The sequence below is a fragment of the Coregonus clupeaformis genome, chromosome 25, assembly GCF_020615455.1.
Source record: "Coregonus clupeaformis isolate EN_2021a chromosome 25, ASM2061545v1, whole genome shotgun sequence".
NCBI lineage: Eukaryota > Metazoa > Chordata > Actinopteri > Salmoniformes > Salmonidae > Coregonus > Coregonus clupeaformis.
In genome coordinates this window covers 29,642,071-29,664,987 of record NC_059216.1, presented here as the reverse complement: position 1 = coordinate 29,664,987, position 22,917 = coordinate 29,642,071, and the positions used below count along the sequence as shown (strand labels likewise).

Below are 22,917 nucleotides of genomic sequence, written 5' to 3'. Positions count from 1 at the left end.
CGGGCCCTCATACCACCCTCATGGAGTCTGTTTCTGACCGTTTGAGCAGACACATGCACATTTGTGGCCTGCTGGAGGTCATTTTGCAGGGCTCTGGCAGTGCTCCTCCTGCTCCTCCTTGCACAAAGGCGGAGGTAGCGGTCCTGCTGCTGGGTTGTTGCCCTCCTACGGCCTCCTCCACGTCTCCTGATGTGATGTACTGGCCTGTCTCCTGGTAGCGCCTCCATGCTCTGGACACTACGCTGACAGACACAGCAAACCTCCTTGCCACAGCTCGCATTGATGTGCCATCCTGGATGAGCTGCACTACCTGAGCCACTTGTGTGGGTTGTAGACTCCGTCTCATGCTACCACTAGAGTGAAAGCACCGCCAGCATTCAAAAGTGACCAAAACATCAGCCAGGAAGCATAGGAACTGAGAAGTGGTCTGTGGTCACCACCTGCAGAACCACTCCTTATTTGGGGGCGTCTTGCTAATTGCCTATAATTTCCACCTGTTGTCTATTCCATTTGCACAACAGCATGAGAAATGTATTGTCAATCAGTGTTGCTTCCTAAGTGGACAGTTTGATTTCACAGAAGTGTGATTGACTTGGAGTTACATTGTGTTGTTTAAGTGTTCCCTTAATTTTTTTGAGCAGTGTATATACAGTATCTCACAAAAGTGAGTACACCCCTCACAATATTTGTAAATATTTGAGAATATATTTTCATGTGACAACACTGAAGAAATGACACTTTGCTACAATGTAAAGTAGTGAGTGTACAGCTTGTATAACAGTGTACATTTGCTGTCCCCTCAAAATAACACAACACACAGCCATTAATGTCTAAACCGCTGGCAACAAAAGTGAGTACACCCCTAAGTGAAAATGTCCAAATTGGGCCCAAAGTGTCAATATTTTGTGTGGCCACCATCATTTTCCAGCACTGCCTTGGGCATGGAGTTCACCAGAGCTTCACAGGTTGCCACTGGAGTCCTCTTTCTCTCCTCCATGACGACATCACGGAGCTGGTGGATGTTAGAGACCTTGCACTCCTCCACCTTCCGTTTGAGGATGCCCCACAGATGCTCAATAGGGTTTAGGTCTGGAGACATGCTTGGCCAGTCCATCACCTTTACCCTCAGCTTCTTTAGCAAGGCAGTGGTCGTCTTGGAGGTGTGTTTGGGGTCATTATCATGTTGGAATACTGCCCTGCGGCCCAGTCTCCGAAGGGAGGGGATCATGCTCTGCTTCAGTATGTCACAGTACATGTTGGCATTCATGGTTCCCTCAATGAACTGTAGCTCCCCAGTGCCGGCAGCACTCATGCAGCCCCAGACCATGACACTCCCACCACCATGCTTGACTGTAGGCAAGACACACTTGTCTTTGTACTCTTCACCTGGTTGCCGCCACACACGCTTGACACCATCTGAACAGTCTGCTTGTCTTCAGCAAACTGTTTGCGGGCTTCCTTGTGCATCATCTTTAGAAGAGGCTTCCTTCTTGGACGACAGCCATGCAGACCAATTTGATGCAGTGTGCGGCGTATGGTCTGAGCACTGACAGGCTGACCCCCCACCCCTTCAACCTCTGCAGCAATGCTGGCAGCACTCATACGTCTATTTCCCAAAGACAACCTCCGGATATGACGCTGAGCACGTGCACTCAACTGCTTTGGTCGACCATGGCGAGGCCTGTTCTGAGTGGAACCTGTCCTGTTAAACCGCTGTATGGTCTTGGCCACCGTGCTGCAGCTCAGTTTCAGGGTCTTGTCAATCTTCTTATAGCCCAGGCCATCTTTATGTAGAGCAACAATTCTTTTTTTCAGATCCTCAGAGAGTTCTTTGCCATGAGGTGCCATGTTGAACTTCCAGTGACCAGTATGAGGGAGTGTGAGAGCAATGACACCAAATTTAACACACCTGCTCCCCATTCACACCTGAGTCCTTGTAACACTAACGAGTCACATGACACCGGGGAGGGAAAATAGCCAATTGGGCCCAATTTGGACATTTTCAGTTAGGGGTGTACTCACTTTTGTTGCCAGTGGTTTAGACATTAATGGCTGTGTGTTGAGTTATTTTGAGGGGACAGCAAATTTACACTGTTATACAAGCTGTACACTCACTACTTTACATTGTAGCAAAGTGTCATTTCTTCAGTGTTGTCACATGAAAAGATATACTCAAATATTTACAAAAATTACTTTCCAACCCTTCCACCCTTTCCCTACTTGGAGTAAATCAAATAACTCAATCTTTGTTTCATTAGTCCACAGCACCTTATTCCAAAATGAAGCTGGCTTGTCCAAATGTGCGTTTGCATACCTCAAGCGACTCTGTTTGTGGCGTGTGTGCAGAAAAGGCTTCTTCCGCATCACTCTCCCGTACAGCTTCTCCTTGTGCAAAGTGCGCTGAATTGTTGAACGATGTACAGTGACACCATCTGCAGCAAGATGATGTTGTAGGTCTTTGGAGGTGGTCTGTGGGCTGTTTTTGACCGTTCTCACCATCCTTCGCCTTTGCCTCTCCGATATTTTACTTGGCCTGCCACTTCTGGCCTTAACAAGAACTGTGCCTGTGGTCTTCCATTTCCTCACTATGTTCCTCACAGTGGACACTGACAGCTTACATCTCTGTAATAGCTTTTTGTAGCCTTCCCCTAAACCATAATGTTGACCAATCTTTGTTTTCAGGTCATTTGAGAGTTGTTTTGGGTCCCCCATGTTGCCACTCTTCAGAGGAGAGTCAAAGAGAACAACAACTTGCAATTGGCCACCTTAAATACCTTTTCTTATGATTGGATGCACTTGTCTATGAAGTTCAAGGCTTAATGAGCACACTAAACCAATTGTGTGTTCCAATTAATCAGTGCTAAGTAGTTACAGGTATTCAAATCAACAGAATGACAAGGGTGCCCATATTTTTGCATAGCCTATTTTTCACATCTGATTTAATTTCATACAACTTAATATTGCTACACTAAAAATCTTTGTCTGGACAATACCCCAGTACAGAAAATGAATGGCATGCCACTGTGATCATTTTCTGTGACGACAGAGTAAATTATTATGCAGCCTCAGAGGGGTGCCCAAACTTTTTCATACGACTGTAAGAGACTGCAGGCAGTCACTTACAATTAACGATTTTATGAAGCCTTCATAAACCCTCTGTAAGACCTCCATGGATGCTTCACAAATCGCTTATTTGCCAATGTAATTCTATATAGAGGGTGGAATAAGGGTTATGCCATGTTTGGTAAAGCCCTAAATGTAAGGACCTGTTACAACACTTTGTATATAGTATGGAGTTGCTTAATAATAATGTGTTCACACATTCACTCAAGAGGGTCACTGCTTGTCTGGGATGTACACTACCGTTCAAAAGTTTGGGGTCACTTAGAAATGTCCTTGTTTTCCATGAAAACATACATGAAATGAGTTTGAATAGGAAATATAGCAAATGAATAGGAAATGTAGTCATTGACAAGTTTAGAAATAATATAATATGCCATTTAGCAGACGCTTTTATCCAAAGCGACTTACAGTCATGTGTGCATACATTTTAATATATGGGTGGTCCCGGGGATCGAACCCACTACCCTGGCGTTACAAGCGCCATGCTCTACCAATTGACCACCGTTAGAAATAATGATTTTTAATTGAAATAATAATTGTGTCCTTCAAACTTTGCTTTCATCAAAGAATCCTCCATTTGCAGCAATTACAGCCTTGCAGACCTTTGGCATTCTAGTTGTCAATTTGTTGAGGTAATCTGAAGAGATTTCACCCCATGCTTCCTGAAGCACCTCCCACAAGTTGGATTGGCTTGATGGGCACTTCTTACGTACCATACAGTCAAGCTGCTCCCACAACAGCTCAATAGGGTTGAGATCCGGTGACTGTGCTGGCCACTCCATTATAGACAGAACACCAGCTGACTGCTTCTTCCCTAAATAGTTGTTGCATAGTTTGGAGCTGTGCTTTGGGTCATTGTCCTGTTGTAGGAGGAAATTGGCTCCAATCAAGCGCCGTCCACAGGGTATGGCATGGCGTTGCAAAATGGAGTGATTGTCTTCCTTCTTCAAGATCCCTTTTACCCTGTACAAATCTCCCACTTTACCACCACCAGACCATCACATTGCCTCCACCATGCTTGACAGATGGCATCAAGCACTCCTCTAGCATCTTTTCATTTGGTCTGCGTCTCACAAATATTCTTATTTGTGATCCGAACACCTCAAACTTCGATTAGTCTGTCCATGACACTTTTTTCCAATCTTCCTCTGTCCAGTGTCTGTGTTCTTTTGCCCATCATATTGGCCAGTCTGAGATATGGCTTTTTCTTTGCAACTCTGCCTAGAAGGTCAGCATCCCGGAGTCGCCTCTTCACTGTTGACGTTGAGACTGGTGTTTTGCGGGTACTATTTAATGAAACCGCCAGTTGAGGACCTGTGAGGCGTCCGTTTCTCAAACTAGACACTTTAATGTATTTGTCCTCTTGCTCAGTTGTGCACCGGGGCCTCCCACTCCTCTTTCTATTCTGGTTAGAGCCAGTTTGCGCTGTTCTGTGAAGGGAGTAGTACACAGCGTTGTACGAGATCTTCCGTTTCTTGGTAATTTCTCGCATGGAATAGCCTTCATTTCTCAGAACAAGAATAGACTGACGAGTTTAAGAAGAAAGTTATTTGTTTCTGGCCATTTTGAGCCTGTAATCGAACCCACAATTATTGATGCTCTAGATACTCAACTAGTCTCAAGAAGGCCAGTTTTAATGCTTTTTAATCAGCACAACAGTTTTCAGCTGTGCTAACATAATTGCAAAAGGGTTTTCTAATGATCAATTAGCCTTTTAAAATGATAAACTTGGATTCACAAAAACAATGTGCCATTGGAACACAGGACTGATGGTTGCTGATAATGGGCCTCTGTACGCCTATGTAGATATTCCATTAAAAACAAGCCATTTCCAGCTACAATAGCCATTTACAACATTAACAATGTCTACACTGTATTTCTGATCAATTTGATGTTATTTTGATGGACAAAAAAATTGCTTTTCTTTCAAAAACAAGGACATTTCTAATTCCCCAAACTTTTGAACGGTAGTGTAGGTACCTGCACACAGTCTCTGTGAAACCAGCTGCCATGGCAGGCAGGACACTTGAGGACGGAGTAGGAGAGGACGGGCTCTACGACGTCCAGACACACTGAGCATGTTAGTGGCTCACTGACACAGGACGACACTGGCACAGACTGGGTGGGACTGTGATCCTTGCAGTAGGAGCTGGGGAAAGACAATCAGATGTGCACCAAAGCATTAAGCATGGTTTCTGTTTCTGTGAGATAAGAGTGCTCGTTTCATTCTGATGAAACGGCAGGTAGCTTAGTGGGTAAGAGCGTTGTGCCAGTAACCGAAAGGTCGCTGGTTCTAATCCCCGAGCCGACTAGGTGAAAAATCTGTCGATGTGCCCTTAAGCAAGGCACTTAACCCTAATTGCTCCTGTAAGTCGCTCTGGATAAGAGCGTCTGCTAAATGACTAAAATGTCAAATGTCAATATGGCTTTTAACAATTTGTGAATAAAGGATATATTTATAATCTCAAAAACAAGAACTGCGCCGAGTTCTCCCCTTGTTACTACCCTTGCCATGGCTGCTGTGGATTATGTTTAGAATCTCTAGACACAATACATACTGGTAATATATAATCATGGTCACTTACGGAAATGGATCTGTGAATTGAAAGATGAATTGGTGTTGTTTGCCACACGGAAAATGGACCATTTTCCGGCAGCTTTTGACGTAGCACCCAACTGAGGCACCATTCTTCTTGCAGACCGCACACTTCTAAAACATAAGGTACACAGAAAGCAAAAAAGTAAATTTATGACACAATAATGTTTTTGAACAAGAATCCAAGCAACCAGAAACTACTTAAGGCTAAATCTATAATATGTACTGAACGTCTCTTGTGATAAAAGTGCTACTTAGGCTTGGAGTGGACAAACCCTTTAGGATTATGCTAACTCTGATACAAATGTACACCATACTTAACAACTTCTACAGACTTCACTACTTCCAGTGGTCTCTCCGCAGGGGTGAGCAGCGTTTCTGCTCGGTGAGTGTTCAAGCTCCTAATCTCTACCTGGTGTGTCAAGCCACTCTGTAAAACTCTATCTACTGAAATAGTTCTGAGACCATGCGGGCCATAAATAGAACATCTGTTTGTGTGTGTTTTACACCGCATCTCTATGGTGGCAAGTGTCAAAGTAGGCTATATAAATACTCACTCAATATGAAAGAACACACTGACTTACTAGTCTGTGGGATCTGCTGACCTCCTGTTTAATATCATCCACCAAGAAGCCATAGATCCCTTCGTTTTCCTCTCCACGCTGATACACTCCACTTGACATCAGCTGGAATATATAAAACATCAGACACAGAAAACGTTCTGTACATTTAAGCTTCCTTCAGTGAACAACTGAACAATAAAACAAATAGATTGCTACTGTTTGAATAATGATATTCCACAATGAGAAAATATTTTAGGCCGTAATACATCATTTTAACAATGAGTAATTTCAATATACACACACACACTCTCTCTCTCTTTCTCTCTTACCAGGCAAAAGTAGTGCACAGTGAGTTCATGTGACTTAAGTGTGATCTTCTCGCCATATTTGTCCGGACAATTTTCATTGAGTTTACAAAGTGCACAACCTTAAAATAGAGAGAAGTACCATAACTTTCTGGTAGGGTGGTTTGATCATGCGTGTGTGGTTGTTCACCATTATCATCGAAGCCAAAGTGTTGAAAATAGTGAGCAAGTTTTCTACTACAACAACATAATGGCCTTCATACTGATGACTCACAGTCTATTGAGTATTCCTGCTCGGATCTCCGAATCCTCCTCTTCATTTTCTTCATGTGGAAATTGCCTGAAAAATGAATGCCTTAGCTGTATTAGCGAACTTTCAAGATACCAGACTGTCAAATACACACTGGGGCTGAGCTCCCTGCCATCCAGGACCTCTATACCAGGCGGTGTCAGAGGAAGGCCATAAAAATGGTAATTGACTGTTGGTTCCGGACACCAAGTCTGGAACCAACAGGACCATGAACAGCTTCTACTCCCAAGCCATAAGAGACTGCTAAATAGTTAACCAATTGACTCTTTCTGCACTAACTCTTTTGATTCATCACATACGCTACTGTTACTGTTTATTATCTATCCTGTTGCCTTGCCACTTTATCCCTACCTACAGTATATGTACATATCTACCTAAATTACCTCGTACCCCTGCACATCGACTCAGTACTGGTACCCTGTGTACACTGTATATAGCCAAGTTATCATTACTCATTGTGTATTTATTCCTTGTGTTATTATTTTTCTATTCTTTATTTCTATTATTTTCTCTCTGCATTGTTGGGAAGGGCCTGTAAGTATGCATTTCACTTCTAGTATACACCTGTTATAAATAAAATGTAATTTGACATAGGCTAGTTTGCCTTCTAGAATGGAGCCAATGGAATAGTCCCAAAAGTACAAACTCCCAGCTGAATCAAGCGCACCTCAAATACCCTATTGTTGCATGGAACGTAATTCCTTGAGCACTACAGATACATCATAGCAATAAGTGCTTTTTGCATTTGAAAATGTATTGGAATACATTGGCTCCATTGTTTACTTTTTGTTGAAGGGCCAGGGCCCACTCTCTGTGGGTATGTTAGCTCTGGTCCATGTGCATGCGTCGGATGCACATGCAGCCAAAGATGGTCAAAGGCTTGCCTAATAAATCAGACTTTGACACTAATTATTGGTATACAGTCTGAAACAAAGCCCTGCAAAATCGTGGAAATTTTCCTTAATTTTCCTTAAAATTACATTGGAATTTACTCCACCAGTTGTCTGTGCAGTTAGTCCTTCAGCTGCTCGAAATTTGAGACAAAATACCACAGGAAAGTATTGTTTACTCAACATTTTAGAGTGCCATACTGAAGTAGACATTTCTATCACCTGGCACCTGCACAAAATCATGTAAACACACGTTAGTTTTCATTCATGGTGTGCATGTACTTCCGTTGTGCATGTGCCTAGGGTCATGAGGAAACATCTTGATTGCTTCACACATAGGCTGCATTTAGACATGCAGGCCAATTCTGATCTTTATTCACTAATTGGTCTTTTGACCAATCAGATCTGATGTGAAAATATCTGTGTTTGGGCGAAATATCAATTCGTGGGAAAAATATCAGAATTGGGCTGCCTGTCTAAACACAGCCATACTCGCGTTTTGACGTTGGTTTAATAATACTTTCCTGTGGATATTTTGTCTCAAATTTGGACAAGCTGAAGGACCAACACCATGGACAGTCTGCAGAGTAAGTTCAAATATAATTGTATTCAACGTTCGTGACAGACAACGGACGTTTATGTTTTTTTCTATGTAAATGTGCGTGGCGTTGCCTAAACAATTGAAGGCATCGCCACGTTTCGTGACTAGTCCGAGGCATCCGCGTGGACCTGACAAAGTTCCCAAAAGTCGTTTGTTTCGTGGACAGAGAATTTTTCACAATTCCGCCACTCTTATCTAGCAACATCTTTACGTTAATGAGTTACAAAAGTATATTGAATCAGTCACTAAAATGATATATGAAAGAACATGCAAGCAACTCGCGATGAACCAGGGGTGTAATACTCCAAACCTTCATATATTATATATACAGATATTGTCCAAACGGCAACTAAAACAAGAGTTTCTATTGGACAAATTCAGGTAGGTCCCTCCCCGTGTCGTTTACTTCCGTTTAAGAAACGTTTTGCAATCGAATGAATGAATACACCCCAGAGCTATGGGTATGTAGCTAGGTAGTTAACGTATGCACATTTAGCTAACAGTTACTTTAACTAGATTCAATGATTTCATATTTTATAGGCTTCCTCAAATTGTATCTGTATTATACATGTAGTAACGAGATTTACGAACTCGTGTAATGACCCAATGACTCTCGTCTTCGTTATTTAGCTAGCTTTGGCTGTAAATTCTAGCTAGTTCATGCAAAGAAAGGCATGCCAATAGGCTAACGTTATCTAATTTGTAAACTAAATTACAGACGTGCATAGTTACACTCTAGCCAACTAGCTACATTACAAATTGAGTGCATTCGTGTCTTGCAAACGTGCATCTTACTTTTACTCGATTTCTATCTTAATCAAATTTGTCAGCTTTTCCAATATTTTAAATTTCCCTCGTCGCTCTTCAAGTTCTTCGATGTTTAAATTTCAAACCGAACCAAAACATTCGGAAATGGGAGGAGTCAAAGTTTATTCCGGTAGAATTATCAAAAGCTTTTCAAAATAAAAGAAAATCTTAAAAAGACAATTAAAATTCAACTACATTACAAGTGATGTGCAATTGTTTTTGTCCCTTGATTTTCTGTGCAAGGAAATGTTTTAAAGTTTTTAAAAAACACAAAAAAGAAAGATGTATGCATATAGTCCACTGATATTCATGTTGCATGTTCCTGCAAGATTAGGAGGGGACCGTAAAGTAGGCTACATTGGACTTAATTTAATTTAATCCTAGTCATGTTGAAATATAAATAAGCAATACATGGGTAAATAAACAAACAACCGACTGATATGTCTTTCTATCTAGCATATAAAATGTTCTATGTATGCTTGATTCAAAGGCATACTCGGATCTGTTTAGGCTTATTCGGATATATTTTATTTGTCTGAAACACCGGTACTGTTGTACTGTGAAAAATGAATGGTGGGTTGCGCATGTCAAGGGAAATATGTCAACCACTCAATTCGAGCATATGATTAAATCACAAAAACGTATTTGGGTGCATCAAGTTACATACAACCAAAATTGTCTATGCTTTATCAAATACATTGCTTTATAGAGCTCCATAACTTCTTAATTATGAAATTGATTGTATGTACACTAGGCTATGTTCTGCATCTGTTGGACAAAGACATGAAAAGATTTTGGTATCACTGCAGCGACTCACCAATAGATGGCGGTAATAGACAAGAAATTCCTTTAATATTTACTTTTTTTAGGCATTTGAAAGTGTCAAGGGCCTAAAACGGCTTCATATTTTTCTGATTCGCTGTTTTTTAAGGATGTTTGACATGTTAAACTGGCATACAGTATAAAAAGAATGTCGCACACTATGCAGATGAAAGTCATAGATATTATATATATACTGCAGCACTGTAAACTAAAGTTTCCCTTTCATTTCCCATTCCCAGCTGGCCACCAGCAGTATTGTTCTTTGGGTACCCTAGTTTGGGTGAAGACCACATGAAAAGTGGACAACATCTGCCCAGACACTAGTCTCAGAACAGAGTACCAACCAGCTGTCATGAACAACGGAGAGCTATGGTATGCCATCGTCAGGCACATAGCACCGCCATATGTAAAGTAAATCAATCCCATTCTAATATAAGATAATACTACAATGATATTCCCTCCCTGTCACTTCTTCAGTTTATCCCCTATTTCATTGACTTGACGATGTACAGTAGCCATCTTACACAGTAACTGGAACCTACCATGAATACATGAGAATCCTACAGGAGGACTATGGATAGTCTGATTAATTTCATTGGGAAAGGAGGCAAGGTACATTGTAATGAGACTCAATGTATGTGTCTTAAACACAACACAAGTGGAGTTTATAAACTAAATAGCCACTCAAGTTTTCTCTGAACTGTAATATAAGCAGTACTGTACGGCTATCTGAACTTCCTGATTTACCTTGTGTTTGTCAACACCGCTGAGCTCCAAGATTACAGACTATTCCTCTCCTCCCCTGACAAGTTTCCTAAGGGAGTGTAAACAACAATCTAGATTTCCAACTCTGCACACACCTCCCCTGAAGTCCACCACTATTCAGAGCTGGCGTTATACAAGCTAATTTAGCCAATTATACACAGGTGTGACACTAATTCCCCTCTCACATACTGAGCTCCTGGCAGTAAAAATAGTATAATTACACATATGTCCTCTGTTAGCTTCCTGTGCCTTTTCACTAGCTTCTGTCTCATTTGAAAAACACCTTTTTATATGAAAATACAATTTTGTTGTATTGGACTGACAAACTACAATGCTGCCTGCGGAGAGGAAGGAGTTGGTTTGTTGTGTGCTGGAATGTTACATGGTTTCTCTTTTGTTGGGAGGATTCAATAGATTTTCTATGATAGACACAGATTTACTCAGATGAATACGCATACTTGGCGTGATCTCACCTGTCCAATCATGGTACTGTAATACTGTTCAGCATTTTGATATAATAACAGGAGCTACATTGTTCACACCATGTGCAACTAATGTGCAGAAGTGTCTATAAGACAAGGTAATTTGACTATGAATTTACATAACAATGGCAAAATAGTTAGTCGAAACCATACATCAGATGACACATCAACACGTATATTTCTGACCTAACACAGAAATACATTTTTGTGTCAACAAACTAGGGAGCTGTAGTCAGTTATGTGGGTCTCAACCAACCTAGATCAGCTTTAATATTGCAGATAGATTGTAGCTTCCATCAATGTAATTGTCTCAACCAACCTTACCTTCAACAAAGTACAAAGTACAGTACATTGATATGAAAAACAATAGTGAAAAGGAGGTGTCTTCATTATAAATTGTCTTTGTCGTGTTGACAATGGATTCATAGATTGGGATACAGTGCATTCGGAAAGTATTCAGGCCCCTTCCCTTTTTCCACATTTTGTTACGTTACAGCCTTATTCTAAAATTGATTAAAATATTTGTTTCCCTCATCAATCTACACACAATACCCCATAATGACAAAGCAAAATCAGGTTTTTAGACATTTTAGCAAATGTATAAAATAAAAAAAACAGATACCTTATTTACATACAGTACCAGTCAAAAGTTTGGACACATCTACTCATTCCAGGGTTTTTCTTAATTGTAATTTTTTTTTTACATTGTAGAATAATAGTGAAGACATCAAAACTATGAAATAATACATATTTAATCATGTAGTAACCCAAAAAGTGTAAAAAAAAATCTAATATATTTTATATTTGAGATTCTTCAAATAGCCACCCTTTGCCTTGATGACAGCTTTGCACACGCTTGGCATTATCTGAACCAGCTTCACCTGGAATGCTTTTCCAACCGTCTTGAAGGAGTTCCCACATATGCTGAGCACTTGTTGGCTGCTTTTCCTTCACTCTGCGGTCCGACTCATCCCAAACCATCTCAATTGGGTTGAGGTCGAGGGATTGTGGAGGCCAGGTCATCTGATGCAGCACTCCATCACTCTCCTTCTTGGTAAAATAGCCCTTAAACAGCCTGGAGGTGTGTTGGGTCATTGTCCTGTTGAAAAACAAATGATAGTCCCACTAAGCCCAAACCAGATGGAATGGCGTATCGCTGCAGAATTCTAAATAAATCACAGACAGTGCCACCAGCAAAGCACCCCCACACCATAACACCTCCTCCTCCATACTTTACGGTGGGAAATACACATACGGAGATCATCCGTTCACCCACACGCGTCTCACAAAGACAGAGGTTTGAACCAAAAATCTCAAATTATGTCCATTCCTTGTGTTTCTTGGCCCAAGCAGGTATCTTCTTATTATTGGTAGTGGTTTCTTTGCAGAAATTCGACCATGAAGGCCTGATTCACACAGTCCCCTCTGAACAGTTGATGTTGAGATGTGTCTGTTACTTGAACTCTGTGAAGCATTTATTTGGGCTGCAATTTCTGAGGCTGGTAACTCTAATGAACTTATCCTCTGCAGCAGAGGTAACTCTGGGTCTTCCATTCCTGTGGCGGTCCTCATTGGAGCCAGTTTCATCATAGCGCTTGATGATTTTTGCAACTGCACTTGAAGAAACTTTCAAAGTTCTTGAAACTTTCCGGATTGATTGACCTTCATGTCTTAATGTAATGATGGACTGTCGTTTCTCTTTGCTTATTTGAGCTGTTCTTGCCATAATATGGACTTGTTCTTTTACCAAATTGGTCTATCTTCTGTATACCACCCCTACCTTGTCACAACACAACTGATTGGCTCAAACGCATTAAGAAGGAAATACATTCCACAAATTAACTTTTAACAAGGCACACCTGTTAATTTAAATGCATTCCAGGTGACTACCTTATGAAGCTGGTTGAGATAATGCCAAGCGTGTGCAAAGCTGTCATCAAAGCAAAGGGTGGCTATTTGAAGAATCTCAAATATAAAATATATTTTGATTTGTTTAATACTTTTTTGGTTACTACATGAGTCCATATGTGTTATTTCATAGTTTTGATGTCTTCACTATTATTCTACAATGAAAAAAATTGTAAAACTAAAGAGAACTGTTAGTGTAAGTATTCAAACCCTTTGCTATGAGACTCGAAATTGAGCTCTGGTACATCCTATTTCCATTGATCATCCTTGAGATGATTCTACAACTTGATTGGAGTCCACCTTTTGTAAGTTCAATTGATTGGACATGATTTGGAAAGTCACACACCGGTCTATGTAAGGTCCCACAGTTGACAGTGCATGTCAGAGCAAAAACCAAGCCATGAGGTCGAAGGAATTGTCCGTAGAGCTCCAAGACAGGATTGTGTCGAGACACAGATCTCGGGAAGGGTACCAAAACATTTATGCAGCATTGAAGGTCCCCAAGAACACAGTGGCCTCCATCATACTTAAATGGAAGAAGTTTGGAACCACCAAGACTCTTCCTAGAGCTGGCCGCCCGGGCCAAACTGAGCAATCGGGGAGAACGACCTTGGTCAGGGAGGTGACCAAGATCCTGATGGTCACTCTGACAGAGCTCCAGAGTTCCTCTGTGGAGATGGGAGAACCTTCCAGAAGGACAACCATCTCTGCAGCACTCCACCAATCAGGCCTTTATGGTAGAGTGGCCAGACGGAAGCCACTCCTCAGTAAAAGGCACATGACAGCCCGCTTGGAGTTTGCCAAAAGGCACCTAAAGACTCTCAGACCATGAGAAACAAGATTATCTGGTCTGATGAAACCAAGATTGAACTCTTTGGCCTGAATGCCAAGCGTCACGTCTCGAGGAAACCTGGAACCATCCCTACGGTGAAGCATGGTGGTGGCAGCATCATGCTGTGGGGATGTTTTTCAGTGGCAGGGACTGGGATACTTGTCAGGATCAAGGCGAAGATGATCGGAGCAAAGTACAGAGAGGTCTTTGATGAAAACCTGCTCCAGAGTGCTCAGGACCTCAGACTAGGGTGAAGATTAACCTTCCAACAGGACAACGACCCTAAGCACACAGCCAAGACAACGCAGGAGTGGCTTCGGGACAAGTCTCTGAATGTCCTTGAGTGGCCCAGCTAGAGCCCAGACTTGAACCCGAACGAACATCTCTGGAGAGACCTGAAAATAGCTGTGCAGCGACGCTCCCCATCCAACCTGACAGAGCTTGAGAGGATCTGCAGAGAAGAATGGGAGAAACTCCCCAAATACAGGTGTGCCAAGCTTGTAGAGTCATACCCAAGAAGACTAGAGGCTGTAATCGCTGCCAAAGGTGCTTCAACAAAGTACTGAGTAAAAGGTCTGAATATTTATGTAAATGTGATATTTCCGTTGTATTTTATTTTATACATTTACAAAAATTTCTAAAAGCCTGTTTTTGCTTTGTCATTATGGGTATTGTGTGTAGATTGATGATGGAAAAAAACTATTTAATCAATTTTAGAATAAGGCTGTAACGTAACAATGTGGAAAAAGTCAAGAGGTCTGAATACTTTCCGAATGCACTGTACCTGTGATTCCATAATCTATTAGTCTGTTCCGAGTTTGCATGGACACAGGGTTCCACTCATATACACATACTGTAGTCTATAGGCATAGCTCACTGAGATGCACCTTTTATGAGCCAAGTGGGAGGGCATACACAGGAGACATCAAACCAATCATTAAATTCTACCACATTTGATGAGTTAAAAGGACATGACGGTCATATGACCACCAACCTTAACCCAGAATCCAACTCTCGCTCGTCTGAAATAAAGCGAGGAGCATTCAGACATGATTATCAGGCTATGTCAGAGCTGTGAACTCAACCAGCCTCTGAAATTGAAGGCTGAGACTGAGGGGACAGTCCTTCCCTTTGTAAGGAGTCAAATTAAATGATTCGGTCCCTAGTTAGTTGGCGCTTTCAATATTCGGATTGCTGTGGGGAATATAAGATTGACTTTGACCCCACTCGCATGGCTTCCCGGTGCACATTTGTAACAGCTTGTGATATCTCATCTCATGTGGCTTGAGGAAATTGCTGTCTACATAAGCCAAATAATTCTGTCTCTTTGACCCCAAGTCTAATTATCAGCTTCAGCTCTCAGCTCACTGGGGTCCCCATGTCATCTCTCCAGCCCTGCCTGCCCCCTCACCCCCTCCCTCTCCCCTCAACGAAAATTGAGTTGTCTACAGAGTGATAAAGTGTGACTGCTAATCAGAAATGTGAAAAGGCTGTGAGCCCTGAGACAGAGGTAGTCAACTAAGCCAGGTTGTTTGGCACAGCCACAGTCTCTCTCTCTTTATTTCCACTGAATAAATCTAAATCACACTAGGCTATAGGCAGTCACACTGTTTGACTCTCCTTTCAAAACCCTACTCTTATTACAACCTGTCTATGGTTTCTGTCATGTAGGCATATCTTTGTCTATACCTGTGGTTAATTACAAGACAATAAGGTAGCATTGTTTAAATAACAGTAACTAGTTTTGATAATCGTTCCAGAAACATCTACTGTACCACTTTATGAGATATACAGTGGGGAGAACAAGTATTTGATACACTGCCGATTTTGCAGGTTTCCTACTTACAAAGCATGTAGAGGTCTGTAATTTTTATCATAGGTACACTTCAACTGTGAGAGACAGAATCTAAAACAAAAATCCAGAAAATCACATTGTATGATTTTTAAGTAATTAATTTGCATTTTATTGCATGACATAAGTATTTGATACATCAGAAAAGCAGAACTTAATATTTGGTACAGAAACCTTTGTTTGCAATTACAGAGATCATACGTTTCCTGTAGGTCTTGACCAGGTTTGCACACACTGCAGCAGGGATTTTGGCACACTCCTCCATACAGACCTTCTCCAGATCCTTCAGGTTTCGGGGCTGTCGCTGGGCAATACGGACTTTCAGCTCCCCTCCAAAGATTTTCTATTGGGTTCAGGTCTGGAGACTGGCTAGGCCACTCCAGGACCTTGAGATGCTTCTTACGGAGCCACTCCTTAGTTGCCCTGGCTGTGTGTTTCGTGTCGTTGTCATGCTGGAAGACCCAGCCACGACCCATCTTCAATGCTCTTACTGAGGGAAGGAGGTTGTTGGCCAAGATCTCGCGATACATGGCCCCATCCATCCTCCCCTCAATACAGTGCAGTCGTCCTGTCCCCTTTGCAGAAAAGCATCCCCAAAGAATGATGTTTCCACCTCCATGCTTCACGGTTGGGATGGTGTTCTTGGGGTTGTACTCATCCTTCTTCTTCCTCCAAACACGGCGAGTGGAGTTTAGACCAAAAAGCTCTATTTTTGTCTCATCAGACCACATGACCTTCTCCCATTACTCCTCTGGATCATCCAGATGGTCATTGGCAAATTTCAGATGGGCTTGGATATGTGCTGGCTTGAGCAGGGGGACCTTGCGTGCGTTGCAGGATTTTAATCCATAACGGCGTAGTGTGTTACTAATGCTGTTCTTTGAGACTGTGGTCCCAGCTCTCTTCAGGTCATTGACCAGGTCCTGCCGTGTATTTCTGGGCTGATCCCTCACCTTCCTCATGATCATTGATGCCCCACGAGGTGAGATCTTGCATGGAGCCCCAGACCGAGGGTGATTGACCGTCATCTTGAACTTATTCCATTTTGTAATAATTGCGCCAACAGTTGTTGCCTTCTCACCAAGCTGCTTGCCTATTGTCCTGTAGCCCATCCCAGCCTTGTGCAGGTCTACCATTTTATCCCTGATGTCCTTACACAGCTCTCTGGTCTTGGCCATTGTGGAGAGGTTGGAGTCTGTTTGATTGAGTGTGTGGACAGGTGTCTTTTATACAGGTGCAGTTAATACAGGTAATGAGTGGAGAACATGAGGGCTTCTTAAAGAAAAACTAACAGGTCTGTGAGAGCCGGAATTCTTACTGGTTGGTAGGTGATCAAATACTTATGTCATGCAATAAAATGCAAATTAATTACTTAAAAATCATACAATGTGATTTTCTGGATTTTTGTTTTAGATTCCGTCTCTCACAGTTGAAGTGTACCTATGATAAATTAATTACAGACCTCTACATGCTTTGTAAGTAGGAAAACCTGGAAAATCGGCAGTGTATCAAATACTTGTTCTCCCCACTGTAAATGTATTTTCCTATAGCCAAAAAAGCTAATATGAAGACTGATAAAATATAAAGTGTTGGCTGAAAGACTGTAAAATTGTGTATTTGCAAATTGTTTCATCAAAATCCTCTCCACAGATATTCGATCACACAGATACTGTGTGTATGATAAAGTTCTTATATCTCTTTTAGTGAAGGTTTACCGTACTCTGAAGTCGGGGTGAAAGCCATGTCAGACCTCCATTAATGTAGCCTAATAAGCAAGTAATTAGAGACACATTAGTATTAGGTAGATGACTGTCTTATGATTGGACGTGAAGGACTATACTACATGCATCCAGGGTTCTATAGATTACTGTGATGTTATGACTGTTATGATTGGATGTGAGGATTGGGTTACAGGCAGGGTTAGTACTGGGATGGCCGGATGGGCTCTTCCCTAGCCCTAACTCTGCATGTCATCCTCAGGGCACTGAGTTCCAAGGAGGGTGGAGCCTATGTTTGGGCTCTCCACATGGCAGGGGTATCACTGACCACTGTTTCCCCACAAAGGAGAAACACCCTCTTTTTTTAAACTGCCATATGAAAACAAACAGAGAGAGGGAGAGATACTGCACAGGCTGCTGAGAGCCTAGGATACTGCAGAGAGGTAATACCTTTATCTGAGCTTTACACTATCACTCACTAACTACTTACCCAGTTGTGGAGAAAAAACAACAACATTTAGTCTGTTTTTAGTATTTTAGTATTATCTGTTGGTTTGAGATAGTGTGAGGGGATGTATGTCATCTCAATGGAGAAGACTGGAGAAACACTTGATTAGTTAATGGTTTGGCAGTTAATTGGTTTATGGTGTTTTCTTCCTCACATTGAATAATAGCAATTTAATATGTTAGCAGTAGGTTTTACATTTGTCATTCATGGTTATTTTTTGAATCATTTACCCAGCTATGTACTAGATCACTTCACGCTAATATCGTTTTCAGTTCAGGTCCAAATCCCGAGAGTCATACCAGCTGCTTTGTGTATGACGGGGAAACTTCTAGAAGCTACCATTTACCTTTTCAACCTTTCAACTTTATAATAAAGAGGATATAGCTTCTACCTCCTTTTGCCAATTTGAATCGCTCGAGATTGACTTGTCACTCTGCCCTCATGAATCTACTTTGAATTAAATTAAGGGAAAACTTCTATAATGTGCCTTTGAATTTAACAGCACAGTGCTTCAGTGGAAATCTAATTTGAGAGAAAATGGCAACCCAGCTGTTCTTTTGACAGAGCAAAACCAAAACATGGGTTCTTTCAGCGCAACACACATAGTCCATCTTCATCTGCACATCAATGGGCCTCTTGGTGCATCACGCAGGGTTGTAATTACAGTAGTGTGGCAGTGCTAGGGGTAATTTACAGTCTCTATCTGGCGCTTCTCTCAGGTATTGGGGGGGGAATGATTGCAGAGAGAGAGGATGGGGTGTTCCGCCTCTCTTACACAATGCCGCTGCTTTGTGTTGTTCCTGCCAGCAGCGTGCGTGCAGATGAGCTCCCATTAAATATCCAAATTTATTATGCAAACAAAAGGGGTTAATTGTCCACATATTTGCATGCAGTTGGGTAAATTAATTATGCAAGATTGTTTCATAGCAACTGCGCCGAGCCAGGCCGAGGGAGGAGCTGGGCTGGGATTGGTGGGTTTGGGGGCTGACAGGGTCAGGCTTGGAGACAGACAAGACCGTAATGCCCTTTTCACATTACTGAGTCAAGCTGAGGCAGGCCAAGCTGAGCTGTACTGAGCTGGCCTAGCTATGCATCTAGCATAATTGCTGGAACCATGATGGAAAGGACAATGCAGAAAAGAAAATACCAGAGACAGCACAGTACTGTTCTGGTTGGCTCCATAGTGTGAAAATGGAATAAGACAAAGATGTCAAAAAGAGAGCAGTTAAAAACAATAGTAGACAATCCTTGCAAATGAAAAATATGTATTGAAGCTTTAACACTAACTAAGACTAGGTCCTCCTGGCAGTAAGGAATTATGATAACAGTTCCCTTAATGATAGCAGCTAGAACTTTTAAGTTAGTAAAGATACATAAATTATTTTGACCGTAAGTAGGTAAAGAAAAAGGTATATAAATGCAGATAATTGGTGTGCCTCTCTGTACACTTAAACATCACATATGCAGCGCTGCAGGTATAGCAGAGTCATTTGAATAATGTATTAGGCTACTATTCATTTCTGCCGTGTCTTAATTGGTTCAACTTGTCAATTAGCCATATATGTTAACACCTATGCAATCCCAAAAGACAAAGGAGTGAAACACTTTCTAAGGACCGTAAATTAATATTCAAAGCCGTAATTTATAATTGTCAAAGTGTTTAAGGTGTCAAATAGTTAACATATGATTAATTTAACAGCATGAATCGTGAAACAGATCAGCTATCAAAAGTTAGACTGAACTGCAGTGGGTAGGAGCCTCTGGGGAAAATACATAACTTGCTATACATTTATTGTAACAAATAGGGGAAAGACAATGCTACAAACATTGAATTTAATCTGAATTTTTCAACATTAGAATGTATCTGTAGCTTTAAGCATACATTGCATTACATAATTAAATAATGCACTATACACTATTTCCCCAGAAAAGGCAGAGGGCTATTGTAAAACGCTTGTTAAATTTACACTGCATGTGACATGCATCATATGTGTAGCCCCTCAAAATCCTAACATGCCCAGTCCTATCATTCTGGATAGACAGCAGCTGTGGGGGCCGTCTGTAGCATGTCCATCCATGTTGTTGTGCTAGCTGAACCTGATGTCTGGCGACAAGAGGAGAGTGCAGAGCACGGCTGTACGCACTACACATTCACCATAAAACAGTGTTAGTAAATAATTTGTCCATATTTTAGATATCCCGAGGATTAGTCGTGGGGTTGCTGTGTAACATACTTACCCTTCAGCGGGGAGCTGGGTCAGGATTGGCCAATGGGGAAGGGTTTTGGATTAGCAGTTTAGCAGTTTAGGGGTCTTGAACTTCACTATGGTGTACATCCTCCTCCCGGGGGGTTGGTTGGCATGACAACTCCAGACTCTTCATCTGACCGTAGGATGCATCATCCTCACGGGGTGGTGACCTTGTTTTATAGATTTAAATGTATTTTAATTTCAGGTTTGCAGACGGTCTTTTGTAATACAGTAGAAATGGAAATCAGGACACACATTCATGTCTCTATACTATGTACAGTGTCAGTGATGTAGTGGTGTTAAAATAGTTGGGTGATCGTTGTTTGCAATTAATAAAGTAACGTTCCCTATATTTTCAGTGCGTCTATCCTCCTCTACACCACTGACCGCCATTAGTAATCTACTATCCGCATGCATGAGTGTTTATCATTCATCATAACTGCCAATCATCCACAGACGGACTACAATCGTCCAGACCTTGTGATCCCACCATAAGGCACGCCACCTGCTTAACCCAAACTCCGGCTACCATGTGCTCCTGGTTAAGCCCCCTTCGGTTCAGGGTAATGACTCCTTGAGCATTGGGCCCCGTAATTGACATCCACAAGGAGATCAGCACATTGCCTGCACTTGAACCAGCATGGACAATCCTTATCCCTATTGATAAAGCTTTACTGGGTGAATACGATTAAAATCCTGTCTGCCCCACAGCAAATCATGGAGCTAGACAGGACAATCTGGTGGTATAAATATTTAGCCCATTCTAATATCAGAAACAATGTTGATTTTCTGTTTTGAGGTCAATATTTGTATGTTTATAAAACAAGCAACAAGAATACTGTAACTGAGACTAACAATATAGTTAAACATCAATGTTTGATGGAACCATGGCACAGCCTTTTTTTCCAAAAGACCTCCCTTAGTATTTATCTTGGAGCACAGTGGAATTTTTCTACAAGAACATAGTTTCATATCCAACTGTGGGGAAAAACAAGGAATTGTCTGCCATAAATAAAGCTGATTTTAAACCACACATTGTAATTGTTAGGCTTATGTTATGTCATAATGACATGACTGTTATAACTGTTGCACTCACTACAGTGCCTTTTGTAGGGAGATTTTCAGCTTTGCCAATGTGTTTTCCTTTCCCCACAGACGTACAGTAATATCCTGTAGCTTTTAGCAGACTTTGTGTTTTCAACAACATTGACAAATAGAACTGTTACACTAATACATTTAGAACAGCTACATGTAGCTATGTTGACGGTGTTACCATATTTAAGTCAAGACAATATTAATATTTACTGAATTGTATGCATACTGTATAATCAATCCAAGGATGTAATAATATATTGAACAAGAATATAAACGCAACATGCAACAATTTCAACGATTTTACTGAGTTACAGTTCATATAAGGAAATCAGTCAATTGAAATAAATAAATTAGGCCCTAATCTATGGATTTCACATGACTGGGCATGGGCGCAGCCATGGGTGGGCCTGGGAGGGCATAAGCCCACCCAATCAGGATGAGTTTTTCCCCACAAAGGGCTTTATTACAGACAGAAATACTCCTCAGTTTCATCAGCTGTTTGGGTGGCTGGTGTCAGACCATCCCGCAGGTGAAGAAGCCGGATGTGGAGGTGCTGGGCTGGCGTGGTTACACGTGGTCTGCAGTTGTGAGGCCGGTCGGATGTACTGCCAAATTCTCTAAAACGACGGAGGTGGCTTATGGTAGAGAAATGAACATTACATTATCTGGCAACTGCTCTGGTGGACATTCCTGCAGTCAGCATGCAAATTGCACGCTCCCTCAACTTGAGACATCTGTGGCATTGAGTTGTGCGACAACTGCACATTTTAGTGACCTTTTATTGTCCCCAGCACAAGGTGCACCTGTGTAATGATCATGCTTTTTAATCAGTTTCTTGATATGCCACACCTGTCAGGTGGATGGATAATCTTGGTAAAGGAGAAATGCTCACTAACAGGGATGTAAACAAATTTGTGCACAACATTTGAGAGAAATACACTTTTTGTGTGTGTGAAATTTCTGTGGTCTTTTATTTCCACTCATGAAACATGGGACCAACACTTTACATTTTGCGTTTATATTTTTGTTCAGTATAGTAGTAGTCTCTTTGAGAAATAGTATGTTTATTTGTGTTGCCTTACTAGAGTATCAGTGTGACCATATGAAAAAAGGAAGTGAAGCAAAATGTTGCCTAGAAACTAGTGGAGGAATGAGAAACCCAATGTGCCCCTGTTTGAACTGTTGAAGGTAACCATTGGCAACAGCAAAATATTTCCCAGCTATTGTGTATTATTTTACAGATGAGGGGCGCTCTTTTGACATATCTTACTTTTGTAATGCACAGGCACAGTATTGTGTAAGCCACAACAAAAGCAATATTGTATACTGTATATGCAAATTTTTATTGAATGTATTGTTCTTGCCACTTAGCTATTATGCTCAATCCTACTAGTACAGAATGCATAGTTATATTATTGTGTGAATGACTGTTGATGCTTTTATTTTTAAATCATTTTCTCTCTAGGCGCGGAGCGGGAGAGAGCGAGGGAG

At 41.4% G+C, this 22,917-nt stretch overlaps 1 protein-coding gene and 1 long non-coding RNA gene across 3 annotated transcripts in view; one reads left to right on the top strand and one right to left on the bottom strand.

The window, feature by feature from the left end:
- g2e3 (G2/M-phase specific E3 ubiquitin protein ligase) overlaps window positions 1-9,279 on the bottom strand; it is an 18,680-nt gene extending 9,401 nt beyond the window's left edge. Inside the window, exons 1-6 of one of the 2 annotated variants that reach the window (XM_041848049.2) lie at window positions 9,184-9,279; window positions 6,862-6,942; window positions 6,612-6,709; window positions 6,304-6,405; window positions 5,709-5,833; window positions 5,104-5,272 (exon numbers count right to left, since the gene is read on the bottom strand). In XM_041848049.2, coding sequence (XP_041703983.1) covers window positions 5,104-5,272; window positions 5,709-5,833; window positions 6,304-6,405; window positions 6,612-6,709; window positions 6,862-6,916 — 549 coding nt within the window. In that variant the 5' untranslated portion in view covers window positions 6,917-6,942; window positions 9,184-9,279. The remainder of the gene's footprint in view (window positions 1-5,103; window positions 5,273-5,708; window positions 5,834-6,303; window positions 6,406-6,611; window positions 6,710-6,861; window positions 6,943-9,183) is intronic. The other variant, XM_041848048.2, reaches the window with a different exon arrangement.
- On the top strand, window positions 7,383-22,917 carry LOC121539502. Its single transcript, XR_005995372.1, has 3 exons — window positions 7,383-8,374; window positions 10,257-10,428; window positions 22,892-22,917. It is a non-coding gene; the product is annotated as an uncharacterized LOC121539502 (long non-coding RNA).